We start from the raw sequence: 18,375 nt of genomic DNA, 5'->3' as shown, positions 1-18,375 counted from the left end.
TGTCATTGCCTCTACACAACAAGTCACCCCCTCCATGGGTGAGGCGATTGTGGCAGTAATTCCTAAACCAGGTAAGGACCCCACAGCCTGCTCTCCTTATCGCCCGATAGCTCTCCTAAACCTTGATGCTAAAATTTACTCCCAAATTCCAGCCACCAGTCTCGAATCAATACTGCATGGTCTTATAGACCCAGACCAATCGGAATTTATTAAGGGTCGACAGATCCATGATAATTTGCATCATCCATTTAATTGAAAAGGCACAAAAGAAAAACATTCCAGCAGCGCTTCCCTCGCTAGATGGGGAGAAAGCATTTGATCGCGGGGAATGTTCTTTTTTGTTTAGAGTGCTTCAGCGCTTTCGCTTCAACGAGGCCTTTATAGGGATGATTCAAGCCAATTATCACTTTCCTAGCTCCCAGGTCCTGGTCAATGGAGTTGCTTCTTTTCCTGTGAGCCTGGCCCGCAAAACAAGACAGGGTTGGTGTAGCGTTTACCCCAAGGATGACGGACACAGCGTAGGGGTAAACAAGTGTCTTTATTAAGGTCCGTAACTTCAGACACAACAACCTCAGCCACAGCTCGCTGCCACAACAGGTGAAAGCCCATTCACAGCCGCGGCGCTCGCCTTAGAATCCTGGTTGCAGTGGCATTCTAGATGATGTCACCGCGAGCAGTACCATCACTCTGAAGTGCATAATGAGGGGGGGGAACGCAGCGTGTGAAAGATACCACACATCCCCCTTCCCTACGAACAAAGGAACATCAAAAGAACAAGGGATGCAGCAAAAGGTTACATCATCACATATTGCTCCAAATGTCTTGGTGGCCTAGTCACTCTCCGACTTGTTCTGCTAACCAGGTGAGGGATCGTCCTGTGTACCCTGGGAGGGGGTTCCTTGGCCACCCATGATTTGTTTTCACTCCCTCCCTCCCCTCTGCTATCCTACTTAGGAGGACGATACCTCACAACTCTTCCCAGGTTCCAGATATTCCCTTCCTGGGTTTTTACAGCATTTCTGAACAATTTTACTATCTTTGTGGGCCTGCTGTATTCTGACCAACTCACCCTGCCAGTGGGTGTTCTGATCTTAATGTCATCCCCAACTTTGAACCCAGCCTCTTGTGTGGAGTGCAGTCTATCAAATCTTTCTTTCCTCTCGGCCATGGCTATGCTCTGTCTCACTAGCCCCCTCGATTCCTTGGTGTGGTCGGACCATCCCTTGTGCCACCCCATCCAACCTGGTGATAGTTTCGTGTTCGGTACCCTCGCTCTGAGCAACTCAAAAGGAGTAACGCCCGTTGTCTGGTGAGGCGTGAGCCTATAAGCTTCCAACCGTTTCCACACTTCTTCCTTCCAATTCAGGCCACTGGTTTTTGCCAACTGGATGCTCTCCTTGAGAGTCTTATTGAACCTCTCGACCATCCCATTGGTCTCGGGATGGTACAGTGCGCAACGTTTGTGTTTGATCCCCCGCTCTTCGTGGAAGTCTTTCATTTCTTTCGAGCACAGTTGAACCCCATTGTCTGTGAGTAGATTGCTTGGTAGCCCCTCTCTGATGAACAGTTCTTGAAGGCACTCAATGACAGACTTCGTCGTGACTTCACTTACAATCTTCAACTCCGGCCACCTTGAGTATAGATCCATAAGCACCAAGATGTAGGGTGTGCGCACCTCTCCCGTCAGTGGGCCAACAATGTCTAACGCAACCTCCTTCCATGGCCCTGACGGGGGTGGCCTACACACCATGGGCGGCGTCTGTTGTCTCAACACTTTGTCGCTAACACTGCACGGATACAGTCTCTAACTTTTCTCTCAATTGCATGGTCCATGCGAGGCCACCAGTAGTCTTCTCTCAGCCTTTGTTTGGTCTTGGTGATGCCCAGGTGACAGTCATGAGCTATATTCACTAGATCCTCTCTGACCGCTGTGGGTGGGACCAACCTTGTTCCTCTGAACAAACAATCATCGACCACTGATAATTCGTCTTTCACAATCCAGAACGGCCGTAGGGCCTCGTCCCGTTTATCTTCATGTCTCCGCTTGCTTTGTACTCGCCCGCTCACCTTGAGAATGGTCTCGTCTGTCCTGAGCGCTTCTTTCCATGGTTATTCACCTATGGCTCTCTGGATTATCGCGCATACGTTTTCAGTTTGGTAATCCTCCTTCTCTTCCTCGTCTATACCTTCTGTCTGGTCTCCTTCACTCTCCGTCACTAAGCGCTACAGGCATCTGCAGCAAGATTCCTGGTTCCAGGGACATATTCGACCTTGAACGTGTACTCTTGGAGACCTACAACCCACCGCCTGATCCTGCTAGAAATCGCATCAAGGCCTTTCTTTCCGAACACCTCTACCAATGGTTTGTGGTCCGTCCGAAGAATGAACCTTGTTCCCCATATGAAGTCCCTTAATTTGCTCACGGCCCAGAACACCGCCAGGGCCTCTTTTTCGATCACAGAATAGTTGCTCTCTGACTTCTGTAGTGATCTCGACGCGAATGCTATAGTTTCTTCCCCACTTGCTCCTAACTGAGTGAGGACCGCTCCTAGCCCCTTAGCACTAGCGTTGGTGGTGACTACGGTCCCCCGATTGGGTATGAATGACTTGAGGTTGGGAGCCTCTGCGAGTGCTCTCTTCACGTCCTCAAACTCTTTCTGGCACTCCCCACTCCAGCTGAACGTTGTCTCCTTTTTTAGTAATTGGCGTATTGCAAACGTCCTTCCAGAGAAGTTCTGCACGAATTTGCTGTAGAATTCCAGCATTCCCATGAATGACTTTATTTTGTCTTTGCTTTTCGGTGGCATCAAATTCGTTATGGTGTTTTCAAGTTCTGCTTTCAGATGGATTCCTTCTGCTGTCACTTTGTGCCCCAAAAAATCCAGTTCCTTGCAGCCAAACTTGCACTTTTCTCTTTTCACCGTCAGACCTTGTGACCTAAACCTGGCTAGCACTTGTCTCAACCTCTTGTTGTGTTCCTCATTGTCTTTTGCGAATACCAGAACATCATCCTGGTAGCACATAACACCTGGAATCTCTCTCAAAATGTTGCACATGAGTTGTTGGAACACTGCTGCGGCCGATACTAAGCCGAAGGGCATCCTCTTAAACTTGAACGCACCCATGGGCGTCACGAACGCCGTGAGTCCTCATGTAGCTTTATCTGGAAATAGGCCACGGTGAGATCTAGTGTTGAGAATACTTTTGCGCCTTCTAGCATACTCATCATCTGAGTGATGTTGGGCAGAGGGAATCTGTCGACCACGACCTCTTTGTTCAGGGACCTGAGGACAATGCACAAACAAACCGACCCATCCTTTTTCTGAGCTGCTACAATTGGCACCAACCATTCCGTGGCCTCCACAGGTTTCGATGACTCCTGCTTTGCACAGTTTTTCAAGTTCAATCTTCACTGCTTCCTGGATTGCTATTGGTAGTTTCCTCACTTTTGCTACAACAGGCGTCGCGTTTACCTTCAGTTTGATCTTGTGGCAGTAATTGTTCAAGCATCCTAGTTCTTCTCTGAAAACTTCCTTGAATTCTGTGACAATATCCTCCCTCGTTTCATGCACTTCCTGTATTAGGATTTGAGGATCTTTGTGGGGATTTAGATAGACCCCTAATTCTTTCTGTGCCTGCCAGCCCAAGATGTTGTCACCCACTGTAGATACATAGATTTTAGACACAGTTGTTCTATCCTTGTACTCTACTGTGTCCCAGAAGTAACCTTTCATGGAAATAGGACGGCCTGCATAGCCCCCAGACCTTACATCCATCCTGTTCAATCTAATTTTCCCCCTGGACACCAGTGAAAATTCCTTTGCGCTGATGATCGTTATTCTTGAACACGAATCAAACAATGCTTCTACTTCAGTGCCTTTTACTTTTATGGTGTCTTTGGGGTTGCTGACCTGATGTCCAACTATTTGCAACACTATCTCATCACACACTGTGTTTGTCCTGTCTTTGCTCTGCTTGCTAAACCCCTGACCGCTCCTGCAGTCCTCCCTAAAATGGCCCTTCCTCCCGCACTTGTTGTACGTGAATTTGAGTGCAGGGCACTTCTTATCGTTAGCCATGTGTCCTTGCTTTCCGCATCTATAGCAGGTACCTTTGAACGACCACCCTGTCTTGTTCTCCTTCTGCTCTCTATGTACTATCTTCTGGCCCTTGACTTCCGACACCCCTTCACATTCAGTCACGACCTTGCTTACTTTGATTTTGTCTTCGCTTCCTTTCCCACCACTGTCCTGCTTTATCTCATTCACGCACTGCAACATGTGCTCCACCTGTTTTGCAACTATTAGGACCTCCCTCAGAGGCGGGTCATCTTTCAGCCACGGGTAGAAGAAATCTTATTTTAGTGTTCGATATTTTATTGAAACTAACAAAAACGCTTGTGTTCTGAAAAAGTAAAAAATTCTGTAAGAGTGCGATTGAATTGACTATTCCAAGATGGCACTCGTTACATCGTCCCTATCAATGTTTGATCGCTATAATCCAACCTACTAACAAAAACAAATCTAAATTGTCACTAAGGAAGATTGTTTAGTTATCAATCTTATTTTCGCAAATATTAGCTATCAATCTTATCTTTCCGTAATGTATGTGAGTGTTGAGACACTTGTAACTATGTGTGACTTTCCAGATGGCGTCTGTTTATTCTCAATTAAGTCCCCTTTCGATTTCCAAACAATCGAATTTAAACGCTCCCACACACACGGCCAAACTTCTTTCCTTCTGTCGGTGGATTCCTGACATTCGAAACGATTTAAAACTTCACATCAGGTAACTGTGCTCAAACGCCCCCTAAGGCCCTGAATATTTTGATCAGTGTACTTTGCTCCTAACTAAATAGGTTTAAACTATTATGCCATATTTTCATTTTCCAGATCGATTAAAGACGATCTTTGCATTAAATGCAATCTTCCTACTCTACAATTGTGCTGCATTGACTGCGATTGTTAAATCTTCTTTCCCAAAAAAGTAACTACACCGTGTTGAAATTCATGAATCTGTAGCAAGCTCCGCTAATATAGTTTACTCGATATCGAGTTCATGGCATATTATTTCATACCCCGCAGATCTCCAAATCTTCTGATTTTAAGCTCCATTCTACCCCGACTTGAGGCATTGTCGACATGTATATGATATGATCATTGGACTCCGATGAGGTAACCATACACAATACCTTACTCTATTAAGTGACTTTGTCGTAACTCAAGCATCTCGTTTCAACTAATGCCTAATATCATAAACATGCTATTGCAGATTCTTAGACGATTTTACCCGTGATGCCCCACACTTTTCATTCTTGCCGGGAAAAGGACGATTTATATAGGTACGACCTTTAATTAATATTCGCTATATAATATGATAGCCCTGATTACTTGAGATCCTACAGAGACTCTTTCTAAACTCTATCCATACAGAACTGCGGACGATAGTTCAACTACCTTTTACAAATAACTTTACCCATTTCTTCGTGGACCAACACAACAAGGTATTAACCTTCTTGACTCCTATAAAGACTCAAAGCCCTTTTAGGGTTGTTTTCAGCGTATATGCACCGTAGAGACTAATGTATAAGAACAATATAACAATGTAAATAATCCGAATACTTCAAATCGTTATTTTCTCACATATTCATCAGAGTCCCCTAAAGAACTTTACTTATACAATCGTTTTGAGTCAAAGGCTGCTATGATGTTATACAGATAGCTGTTTTATCTCAATCTATAAATATATATACAATCATAAATACATTCAGTGACATGTAATCGCCTTTATTTGATATGCCGATTAGGATTCCGCCTAGAACCCACTCTAACACATGATCGAATTTAGGGGTTCAAATGATGCTACTCTAATTATTTGAAATCTAGAAAAGTGGTGTCTATTTATATGGTCATCATTGTATGTTTTGTTTAGTCTAAAGGTCAATTTGTCTTGTGAACACAATTATGTTTTGTTAAGTCTGTGATACAGTTTTAATGTTAAATCTAGGTGTACAATGCTTAATTAAATTGTTTGATTTTATCTAATTGTAATAGTAAATATTCTCTATTTCATTTTACAATAGGGCTTTACAAATATCTATTGATCAGTCCTGATGATGGTCTCAAGGAATTACTCATAAGAGACCGAAACGTCGACCATTACCCTTATCCTATGGGAATTAAAAACATTTATGCTTTGGATAGGTGTTTACAGGTTCTACAGAGAATTTAACTGCAATCCATTGTATTCTTCCCTTATTCCTGTCTATATATTTGTATTTTATAACCCTTGTGATTTTTTTGATAAAAAACAATATTTTGCTTATACACCTTCTTGTTGTTGTTTCTGTTCAATGTTAAATGTTTACTGTATTCACTTTTGAAAAGTCAGAAGTCTGTATATATAACTGACTGCACTAAACTCAATCAGGATTATTAAGTATCCTATACATTAATTATTTTCAAAATATTAATACACTTTTTCAAATAAACTCCCTTGGAGGCACTCTCTACCCATCTCATCTTTCAGCAACAACTCTTCCCGTACGCGTTCGGTCCTACACCCTAACACAAACTGGTCCCTTATTCTCTCTTCGCATGCACCCCCAAACTTGCACGTCGCTGCCAGTTTCCTTAGATCAGACACAACATCTTCTACTGATTCCCCATCCTTCTGCACTCTCTTCCCGAAATGGTACCTTTCCATTATGGTGCTGGTCTTAGGAAGGAAGTGTAAATCTAATTTCTTAAGGCTAATTTCTAACTCATTCAATCCTCTCGCTTCCTGCGCACCTAGATCTGGGAGGTGTTCCAACACCTCTTCCCCCTCTGCTCCTAAGTAGTATGAAAGTAAGGCTACTTTCCTTTCTAACCCTAGGTTGTGGCAGCATACCGTTGCATAATTCAAAAACACCTTTTTCCACTTTTTCCAGTGTATTGCAGGCTCCCCGGGGTTAGACTGAAAGAAAGGCGGAGGTGTCACACTCTGCATCTTAAATATTGTATTTGGGAGTCTACCCTGGGCAATGTAATCATAAGCCCCGGATGCACAACGGAATAGTGTTGAATGCCAGCAAAATACTCTCTCAACGAACACAAAAGGAGTAGAATTAGATCCCTTCACACATCACCCAATGCACAAGATTAACCATTAAGCATTAACTGTTGAATGAGAATTGTGAAAGAAAAACCATCAAAAAATGTTCTGTCCACTAGGTGGCACTGTGGCGCCTAAGTCAGCTTTCTCCTACCACAGTTGCCCACTCTCCCCCTCCTTTTTCCTTGAGTATAGAACCCCTGGCCCCCAGGATATGGGGCAATCCGGACATACGGGGATACGTTTTGGCACAGACGATCATAAGGTTTTGCTTTTTACCGATGACGTGCTTCTTCCAGTCTCAGGACCTCTGAACTCCCTGCCTGCTATTCAAGAAGAGCTGGTAATGTTTGAGAGGGTTGCAGGATTTAAGATTAATCTAACTAAGTCCTTCTTACTGAATCTGACCCTACCCAAAGAAGAGTGGAGCTGAGTGGAAGAGGTGTCGCCCTTTTGCTGCACCACTAAGGAGATCACCTATCTGGGAGTTCAGCTCACCCCCTGTATACGAGATCTCTATAAAGCTAACTTCCCACCCCTTTTACACCATCTAAAATCTGATCTAGGTAAATGGAGCGTGGCATATATCAACTGGCTGGGCAGGATTAATGCCATCAATATGAATGTTCTCCCCCGCTTGCTTTACCTCTTTCAGGGCTTGCCTCTCCTGGTGGAGGACAGTGTCTTCAGGGAGCTCCAAGACAGGGTTACTAAATGTATCTGGCAGGGGAAGAGTGCGTGCGTGCCCTATAGCCTGCTCACGAGACCGCGCAAAGAGGGAGGCCTGACATTACCTGACTTTCAAGCATATTATCGGGCTGCTCTATTGCGGGTAATCACGGAATGGTCCCTGCAAGCCTTGGAGAACCATTGACTTCACATAGACAGACAGGTAATGGGGCGCACCATCTGGGATCTCTTATGGAAGCCAAAACAGGGTAGACCACTAAACGGTTACATTAGTACGCACACTTCTACAACTTTAAGGGTTTGGGATGTCGTCACTAAAAGGTTACACCTTACGACCTTCCCCTCCCCCTACACACCTATACATTTTAATGCTGTGTCCCCCCTGCACTTCAGGAGGGACCCTTTGACGCTTGGCAGGAGGGAGGGTGTCACATGATTTGTCATCTATTTGACAACAGTGAATTCCTCACCTTTCAAGAATGCAAGACACAATTCGCACTGGCTGCCAAAGAAGAATATCACTGCTTGAAGCTGAAGCATTGGGTTCAGCAACCCCTGGTGCAGCTGGCTGCTACTAGGGATCTGCTCCACAGTGAGAAATTTACCCTGTCTGGGTCCACCTCCAAGGGATGCATCTCCTTGTTATATGCTCTTATACAAGCTCTGCGCCCCAGATCGACCCTGCATTTTTTAAGCTTGTGGGATGCACTTTTGGATTCCCCCTTAGAAGACAAGCAATGGGAAGATGTCAGTAGGGATACAGTGAAATAGAATCACTCCATGTTCCTCAGGGAGGCACATTATAAGCTTATGTATGATTGGTACCTATACCCTCAGAAATTCCACAAGATTTTCCCCACTGCGTTGGACAGGTGCTGGCTGGGTTGTGGCTTGTTGGGCAACATCCGACACATCTGGTGGGACTGTTGTTCCATACAACCTTTCTGGAAACAAATCCAGTCCCAAATTAAACTTATCCTAGGCTATCCTATTCCCAGCTCTCTGGAACACTCTTGTTGAGGGTACGAGATCCTTCCTTGAAACACCAAACACAGTGATAGGTCTGTTAAGTGGCTTTGTTTGGGGGCCGCCCAAATGGCAGTGGCTGCTGTATGGAAAAAACAAGAGCCACAATCTCTAACCCAATGGCATGCAAGGTTGTGGAGGGCGTTGGAGCGCATGGCTGACATTGTAGACAATGCTAGAAAAGGCTTTAACTATATTTGGTCTCCGTTGGTGGGCTACCTTTCGGAGGGGCTTCCACTGACAGCCTGTGACCCATGGCTTAGGACCCTCGACTTGTTCAATAGCTAATCAGACCACGGCTATGGGGGCACTGTGCAGTGCAAAATCCACCCGAGTAGTGAACCCAGTAACCCTACCCTAGTGATCATATTATTACAATTTGCACTATGACATAATAGTTGTGGTCATTTTTTAGTTATGTTTAAGTTTCCTTTTCAGGTTACTCTCTTGATAGGGTTGATTGACGTTCATAAGCAATGGACTGATTGCAACATGTTGTAATTATGCTGATTTCTAAAAGCCTATTCACCACAGACCTAGTGAAGAGGCTGTAACCTACACGTGAGTGCTTTCTGTTTCAATCTCAAAGAAAATCCTAATAAAAAGAATTTGAAATAAAAGTGGTGTCTTTCTGTAACTCCTCCTGCTGTAGGCCCAGGAGCAGTTTGGCAAAGCTTGGGGCAAAGCAAGTGCCCATAGCTGTGCCCAGTATTTATCTGTAGAGGTCCCCATTAAACATGAAATGTTATCATTCAGACAAAGGTTCATCATTTGGATGAGCATATTTGTATGTTCCAAGTAGCTAATATGCTTGTCTTTCAGAAAATGTGCGCATGCTTTTATACCCTGGTCATGATCAATAATGGTGTACAACAAATTCACATCAAGTGTGATAAGCAAATAAGTTTCATCCTATACAATATCCTGTAGTTTGCATAGGAAGTCTTTGGTGTCTTGGACATAAGAAGCAAGGGTGATAAAATATTCCCTTAAGAAATGGTGTACGTATTTGGAGATATTTTCAAACAAGCTACCTCTGGATGACACAATAGGTCTACCAGGAGGAACCACAGGCTTTTTATGTATTTTTGGGAGAAGATACAGAATCTTGGAAAAATCCCTCTTTAAAAAAAGGTATTCTTCCCATGAGATGATACCCTGTTGCTGCCACTCAGAAGGTTTCCCCATGTGTTTATGATGCTCTCATTGTACATAGTTGTATTGCAAATACAATAAAATTGGTATTGTCCAGTTGTCTGTGTGCCTCGGCAATGTACATTTATTTGCTGAGGAGCACAATGTTAGCACCCTTGTCGGCAGGACAGATCACTATCTTAGTGTCATTGGCTAGAGAATGTAATGATGTTCTTTCATCTGATCAATAAATTGTTAAACATAGACCCCTTGGATTTTTTCTGATGTTTGAATTTAAGTACGCCCTTAGTGACAACATCATGGAATGTGTCTATGTTGTCATGAGAAAGATTAGGGTAGAAAACAGAGCAGGACCTAAATGAGGTAGAGGCCGCCCTGTCAGTAGCAATGTCCAAGTCACTGTTGGTGATAGGTATGGCACCAAAACCGTCCACAGGGGTGGTTTGTAGTTCTTGCATGGTCATGAGTGTATCACCGTCTCCCACAGTGAAATTGGAAAAAGGGGGGATATTGCCAGTGGTGCTGATCTCATCAGGGGGTCTGACACATTTGAGACTGTGTAATTTTTGAGTTTGAGTTCTTAAATAGGCTTAAAAATGTCTATGCGAGTTGCTGAGTAGTTAGACTTTTTGGTGGGGCAAAAAGTGAGTCCTAAAATAAAGTTTTCTTCTCACACAGGGAAAGGGGATGGGTAGTCAAATTTATGATTGTTTTGTTTACCGTCTAATTATCCATCATTGCCTCTTCTTGGAGTCTTTACGTTTCTTTCCCATGGGCTCTCTTTCCTTTCCCTTTTTTGATCCTTTGTTTTTGTCTGTCTCATTTTGTTGGCTACGCCCCTGCCTCTTCCTCTGCCACGTTGTCCCCTTCCCCTCGTTTCTGTTGTTGGTGTGGGGGTAGTTCTTCCCATTTGCCGGCCCCTTCTTAGTATCCGGTACTTGTCTAAAAAATGTGCTGGTTTAGTAATGATCTCAATTTCAGAAGAGGAGCTAGCGGTGTTGACTGAGATGTCAGTATCTGAGTCACTCCTTACTGCAGTAAGAGGGGGGGCCCGTTCCATGCTGAGTTGCATTCTTGTGTTAATATCTATTGGCTGGGTTTCATAAAGGTGGTCATATTTGTGGATATAGGTTAATATGCGTCCACTTTCATAATCCAAGCAGACGTGGTGCAATTTTCTTTGTTTATGCTGTTTGATGTCTTCCTCATGCTGTTGTAATCTGCCTTTCAGGTCTTCCTTGAACTTCTTAATCAATTTCTGACCGCTATTTTGTTTGAAATCATCCTCAATATCAGCGATTTCCTTCATGATAATCTCTCTATCCTCTACTGCATACTTCACCAATATGCATAGCATTTTCCTTGAACTGGTGGCTGAGTTCTCTGCCCATTCCTCAAGCATGCGATTAATAGGAAGGTGTGGTGTATATCCGGAGCCTATGAGGCACCATGTTTTTATCAACATAGTCCTGAATGGAGATGGCTTCCCACCATTTCGATGTCTCTGATTTTTTAAGTTTCTTGTATTGCTTAAATTTGGTGTTCATTGAAGTATCTAGGTTTGGGGTAAGCCCTGTGTTAGGCCCAGGGCCATTGCCATCCTTAGAGCCCTGTCTGTATAGCAGCTTGGTACCTGGGACCAGATGAGACAAAAGGAATCTCTATGGGAGAGACAGGGAGGTTATGATGTGCCCTCAGGCGGGTCTACCAGCAGTCCAAGAAGTTGCCTGGCTTCAGTCAACAAGTGGCTAGATCGTCTTTTGCTCTCCAAAGTGAACATCATGACAAAGGGATGTCCCCATTGGTATTGAATATTGAGCTCTCGAAGTTTTGTCTGTGATTGGGCAAAATTCCCTGCGGCAACATAGGGTGACCGGGAGGCGTCCTGAAATCGTTGAACCGTGTAGTCACAGAATATTAGTTCAGCTTTGCTCTGTGCTGCTTTTAAAATAGCTTCCTTTTCAATGTAAAAATGAACTTGTGTCAGAATGCCCGAGATTGATTCCAATCATCCCCAGAAGGGGCCATTCGGTGTCCTCTATCTAAAGCTGGAGGGGAAGCATTGTCATCTCCATGGGTTGTGTGTAGGAACTCCGCTATAAAACCTTTAATATTGCTACCCTCCACTGCCTTCAGCACCCCACTGATGCGTATGCTGTTCCAGTGGCTCCTATTTTCAAGATCATCCTGCATCTTGCCAGAGCCACTTTCTGTCAGATCATTTTCTGATCTTTGGAGTGAGCGTCCACTGTGCGCTCCAAGTCATCCACTCGGCCACCAAGGTCCGTGACCTCACGACGGATATCTTTCAGGCAGGTCTTGAACCCCATCTTGAGGGATACAATTTTGTTGTGCATTTCCTGTAGAAAGGGGTCCATATAAGCTTGAGAGATGGGCACTGTTGTTGCACTCTCTTCAACTCCAGAGGTCAGGGGAGTGGCAGCGTCTGCGTCCGGGGCAAATGTCTTATTCCAGAGTGAAGTAACTGTATTATCTCTCACAGACCCCATAGGACTGTCCCTCGCCGTCTTGCCACGCAGCATAACCACCGCTTAAAGTGCAAGGAGGGGTACAGGCAACCAAGTGAGACCTGACTAGACCTTTGATTGAGGTGGTCAAAAGAGGAACAGGGACCCAGAAATGAAATGAAATTAAATGAAAGACCAGTATTTGTAAAGCGCACAGCTACCTCCGAAGTGGTGTCCCAGCGCTGGGGGCCCTCGGGAAGATTAAGCAAGCTATTGCCCAGAGTCACATGGTGCTGGGCTGACCTGCCGCCGGTGCCGGGGATCGAACCGTAGGCCCCAGATTCCAGCGTCAGTCACCATGGCCGCTGCGCCACACCTCTTCCACGAAGACCTTGCAAGTTTCCCAGGGCACCTACCTGCATCCTGAGCAGCATCCCAGAAGGCCTCAAACAAATACAGCAGCAGGCACCAGACCATTTCTCAGGGAGCACCAGGTGGAGAGCGGCAGGGACTCACACTTTCCATTCTCCTGCCACAGCAGACTCACCAGTACAGGCCCAGGCCGCTATCAGCATCACCTGGTCGGGCTGACTCCCAGCCCCTAGCTCCACACATCCAGATATCTCCTCATGGGTCCTCTTGGCAGCCGGCAGCGAGGAACACAGTCAGGGAGCTCTCCCAGACAGGGGCACAGCCCAGTATGGCCTAAATTGAACAGGGGTCTTCCGTCGTCACTGCAGGCAGAATGACATCTCAGCACTCCACAGCAGGCTCCTCAGCCCACAAGATAGCGACCCTCTGAGGCTGGGATCTCCAGTGGCGGAAGAGAGTGGCATAGCAGCTCATCAAGCATGGCGAAGCCAGGGCACCATCTCTATCACGCCACCCTATAGAGGGGTCTAGGGCTCCACCGTCACCCAGGAACAACGGATCTGCTCGGTCAGGTCAGGACCAGCATGCAGATGGCCCCAACCCGAGGCGGTGACTCTTGGACAACGCTTCTGGGGCTGTCAGCACTCTCCCAGCAGCAGGAGCGGGTCAGGCAGGCAAAACTGGGTCCAGGCTGCTTTGGACAGGTCTCTGTGCTGATAACACCTTTTGAAAGGCCTTGGGATCCACGAGCCACAAAGAAGCACGTCCTACTCCATGCGCTACCAGACCACGTACCCCAAGATAAGATTTTTTAAAGTAACAAATAGCTCCAAAAAGCACTAAGTGCCATCCCTGGTCATCTGAGTGTGCAAGAATTGGACAACAGGAAGTTTTTAAGCCAAACGCAAATGGCTATGGGGTAGCAATCACACTCTATAATTTGTTAACATAATGTAACATAGCATAAATCAGTAAGGTAAAGAGGCCTCTTGAAGCTTATTGTGTCCCTTTATCTAAAACAGGAGGTAAGGCTATCACTGTTGAGCATCCTGGATACAAGAGAAGCAAGTCCAGTCTTCTCTGGTCTTCAGACAGCAGGGCAGATCTCTTCTGTATCTTCCCCAGGCCTATAAGCATTCCGGAAACTGTACTCAGTATGCCGCATTTATGCTCAGTATGCCACATTTATGCCCAGTCACAAGGACAACACCTCTCCACACCCAAGACAAGTTTAGTCTCTGTCCTGGGAGCTATTCACACTGCACCACAGAAGAGCCATGAACTACCAGGTGATAGTTGGAATATCTACAGAAAAGCCTTGGTACCTTTGGCACAAATCTGGCAACTTACTTAAAACTGCCTTTTCCCAAATAGTTAGACACCATCCAATTTTACCCTTAAGTCGGAGTGTGTCTGATGATTAAAAAGAGTCCTTGAATTATTTTTGTAGCTGCTATCATCCTGAATTTAGCATCATAAGGAGTTGATTTGGTGTTACCTTATTAAAGAAACTGGGCATGCCACAGTCAAAATAGCTTGTAGGATTATTTCACAGTGAGTACATGTATAACATTAAACTTTTACATTTACTACTTTTAAATATAATGCGTTCTTGAAAATTAATATGCCTTTTTAGCAAATAGCAAATGTGTTGAGTATTTTTCCTGTTAACAGAATGTTTATATATTAATACCTTGCCCTTTTCAAAATGCACATAATAGTTGACCATATTGAGCCAAATAGTTTTTTTTGTGAAATAGCAGTAATTCTTTCTAGAAATTCAAGATCTCAGAACATTTAATGATTTGCTGGTTTATGAATAGATTGTGTTCTCTTACTGGCCTCTCATCACTCAGTTGCTTGTTCGATATAAACTAGTGACATCAAAACATGAACAGATATTTTTTTCAATTGCATAACACATTTATGACAAATAAACAGAAGCCCTTCTAAGTGTGCAATGTTTTTATAATTTTTCTTTTTTCTTGTAGAGTCAAACATATTATGAATTCCATGTACCTATCGTTGACGATGAATAGAAGACATGAACGTGGACATGCACGTGGACATGAACGTGGAGACTAAGGAGCATTTGGTGAAGGAAAGGAAAGAGGAATTAAAAGAATGTATTTGAAAAGAATATCTCTAACCCACTACTCTGTTTCAAACCTGTTTTGTGCAAGATGTATACATTTAAGATATTGTTGCATTAAGGCTAGATTTACAAAGGAAAATTAGAAGTCACTACTAATCAAATTGTTGTTTTTAATTAGAGGTGCACACAATTGTGTCAGTTTTAAAAACAATAATTCACAAATTTCAGAAAAATTTGCATTACATTTTGTGAAATACCCTTTGAGTTTTCTCAAGTGAAAATTCAACCTAAGGCCATGCCTCTCAGTCACCACAACACATTTTCAGCTAAAAGCAGGCTTTCATGAGACATTGTCTGCTGTTTAACTAGTCCCCAGTACTAAATATTTACAAAATGACATACGTGTGTAATTTCGAATATTTTTTGTAAAGAAAAATACATGAATTATGTATATTGGTATGCAAATTGTGTGAGTGCAAAATAAATGTCGCTCTACCCTGCTCATAATATTAGCCCTACCTACTTTATATCACTGCAATGTTATTCACCTCATTGACATAATCTTTGATTTTATTTGATGTATTTTTTAATCAGATGTAGTCTGTACTAAAATGAAATCGATTGGCAAATGTTCATTGTTACAAATGTTACAACAGACTTAAATAATAAAAATATATTGTAAAAATAGTCACCTTTCATACTGTGAACTTCTGTGGTGTTAAAATGTATTCAATGTACCCTCTAAGTTGCACGCCATAATGTACTGAAATCGATTAATTTAGGAAATTAGCTACTAGTACACAAAGACTGGCTTGTGTCAGCCACATAAACACCAGGATGGAAAGTTAATCCAAGGTTCCACATGCAGAATGAAACCTAACTCGAATAACACTCTCACACACACACCCCTAAATGCCAAGGGTTAGCAGTTCATAGTTCACCTTGCCCAAAATATAGTACTGCATCGTTTTTAGTATATTACTTACTTTTATACTGTCACTACACATTTCTTTTGTAAGTTATCACTGTCAACAACCTCTGCCTTATCATTATTACCAGTTCTCTAAAATAAAATAATAATTTGTCTAAATATGAGAAAAAAAGATCTAAAAAAGATGAGAAAAAAATATGACATAATCACAGATAAGAGCACTGTGAAAAAAGATGTTAAATAAATACACCTACAAAATAAATTAAAATATTCTTGACATAAAAAAGTCGGAGAAAACTTACAATATTAAAATTTACCATTGAATGTAAGACACCATCCCATCATTCAAATTTCCTGACTGAGGATATCAATCAGCTGATTTTTCGCAACGGCTGTTACAGCTCCCCTCACAAGACACTCGTAACCTTTAGAGGTCAAAGAGACATTTTTATTACTGGATGGCAACTATGTAAAACACATAATAAGCAAATTAAATTAAAGAAAATAATATTTTCAACAAAACACCGAGACATCTTTTAACTGCATTGCTTTTGGGATCCAACCAGCATTCAGCTTTTGTAATAATCCATAGAAAACAATTAAAAGGCATATGGAGCCATCAGAAAATCCTGAAGACCCACCTACAAATTAACCCCCGCAAAGCGTAACTGCCACACTACTGCAGCCTTTGAGACAGTACAGGTGATAAGTGCAACATTTTTGGTCGGAGGTTATCCTCTTTCAGTAATAGAGACATAAAAAACAAGGAACATTCTCACAAAGAATTGTTAGTGGACATACTCAAACAGGAACATGGACCCAAAGTTAGGTTTGTAACAAGCTTCACAGCATATACAGCCCTGGTATGTAACATTTTCCTCAGGAACTGGCAGATCCTCAGGTCAGATAAGATTATAGGACACACTATTGGTGAACATCCTCAGGTGACCTACAGGGAGAGCACCTACCTACGTAACCTCTTATTACATAGTCAGTTCATGTCATCAAGCAATACTTCACAGAATATCTCAGAGACAGGCTTCTACCCATGCATGAAATGCAAGGCATGCGGATACCACAATAAGGTAAACATACGAAGCAGGAAAATATCAGCAACTTTCTAAATTGCAATTCAGTTATTACTGTCTCCTGCTTGAGATGTCCTTGTGGTAAACTATGTATTGGAAGTATGATACATTAGACAATGCGAATTCTAGAGCACATGACATCAATAACCAAAGAATCGGACATAACCGGTGGCTAGACATTTTAAAGCATTCCATAATAGCAATTGGAATCTCCTCAGGTTTTACTGTTTAGACTGGGCAATCCAAGGGAGAGGGCAGGTGATAGGGTGATGGTCTTGCATGTACTTGAGCCTAGATTTAAAATTTCTCTATAAACGACGATGCCAGGAGGACTCAACACTGACGATCAATTAGTGGTAACTGTTTGGAAACCGGTCCAGTAGGTGGTGCTGTTGTGCAGAATCGTGCAGAACTCGAGAGAACCAGAGAGCTGGAAGGAGCGAGCCGGTGGTCGGCACTCGGAGGAGCTCTCCGCCATCCGTTACTCTACCTTTTCACCACCCTCGAGAGAGCGGCTGAAGAGCGGTGGGTCTCGCAGAGGCAAGAAGCAGGAGACCCATGGCGCAGGAGAGGGTGACTCGTGAGGTGCAGGCTCAGCAGTGGTCCAGCAAAGCACAGTAACCAGGAGCAGCGGTCCAATGCGGAGATGGCGTGAGGGTGACCCGCGAGGCCGCGAGGCACTGGCACAGGCAGAACAACTGTCCAGTAAGCTCTGGGAGCCAGGGGCATAGGAGCCGGCCGTGTTCTGCCGAGCTGAACTATCGCTGTGCTAACACGGCCCCTGTGCTAACACTGTGCTAACACTGCCACTAGGGATTACTCCACGAGACTAGGAGCAGCCAGTGGCCAGGGGGAGCTACACCCCGCTGGCAATCGCACTGTGCCCTTGCTCCCCCCTGCCCCCCAGTTCCCCACTGCCCTATAGTGTGTCAAAGACGCAAGAGGAGCACAGCCTAGGAGGATCAGAGACTGAACAGAACACCGCCAAAAAAATACAGTCAGCATAGACAGGCGAGGCAGACAATGACCGCCTGAACCTCAACCACCCTACCTCCCATTACCCAATAATCGTTCAACCTTTTTATCAGCCAAATTAGAGCCTTTTAAAAGTCTGATCTACCTAAAAAAAAGGGGACACCCGGCATATGGGGGTCAAAAGAAAGGGCCGACAGCCTACATCTCCGGAAAAAAGCCCCGCGATCCAATCACTAGTTAATAAGACAACAACACGGATGTTCAGGAGCAAATCATTAACCGACAGCCTAAATGAAAGCCGTAAGAGCTCGATCAAAGAGGCTCGATTAGAAACTTTTTCAAGAAACATGATCCATCGACCAGCAACCACGGCCCAATCCAAGACATCAACCCAGGCATTCCATGCCTGGCCCAAGGTAGCAGCACTAACCATCACAGTAGTCGATCGCCCAATTTCATATGCTCCTCTAAGGTTGCGAC

General features: G+C 43.9%; 1 protein-coding gene across 1 annotated transcript in view; it reads left to right on the top strand.

The window, feature by feature from the left end:
- The window catches only part of LOC147683685 (phospholipid scramblase 4-like), a 178,935-nt gene extending 163,458 nt beyond the window's left edge, over positions 1-15,477 (top strand). The window contains exon 3 of the mRNA XM_086944889.1: positions 14,798-15,477. Within this exon, the coding sequence (XP_086801015.1) occupies positions 14,798-14,845 (48 nt within the window). The 3' untranslated portion in view covers positions 14,846-15,477. The remainder of the gene's footprint in view (positions 1-14,797) is intronic.
- Positions 15,478-18,375: the final 2,898 nt, after the last annotated feature.

This window comes from Lissotriton vulgaris, chromosome 11 (assembly GCF_964263255.1).
Source record: "Lissotriton vulgaris chromosome 11, aLisVul1.2, whole genome shotgun sequence".
NCBI lineage: Eukaryota > Metazoa > Chordata > Amphibia > Caudata > Salamandridae > Lissotriton > Lissotriton vulgaris.
Note: the sequence above shows the minus strand (reverse complement) of the source record. Positions and strands in the feature narration are given on the sequence as shown.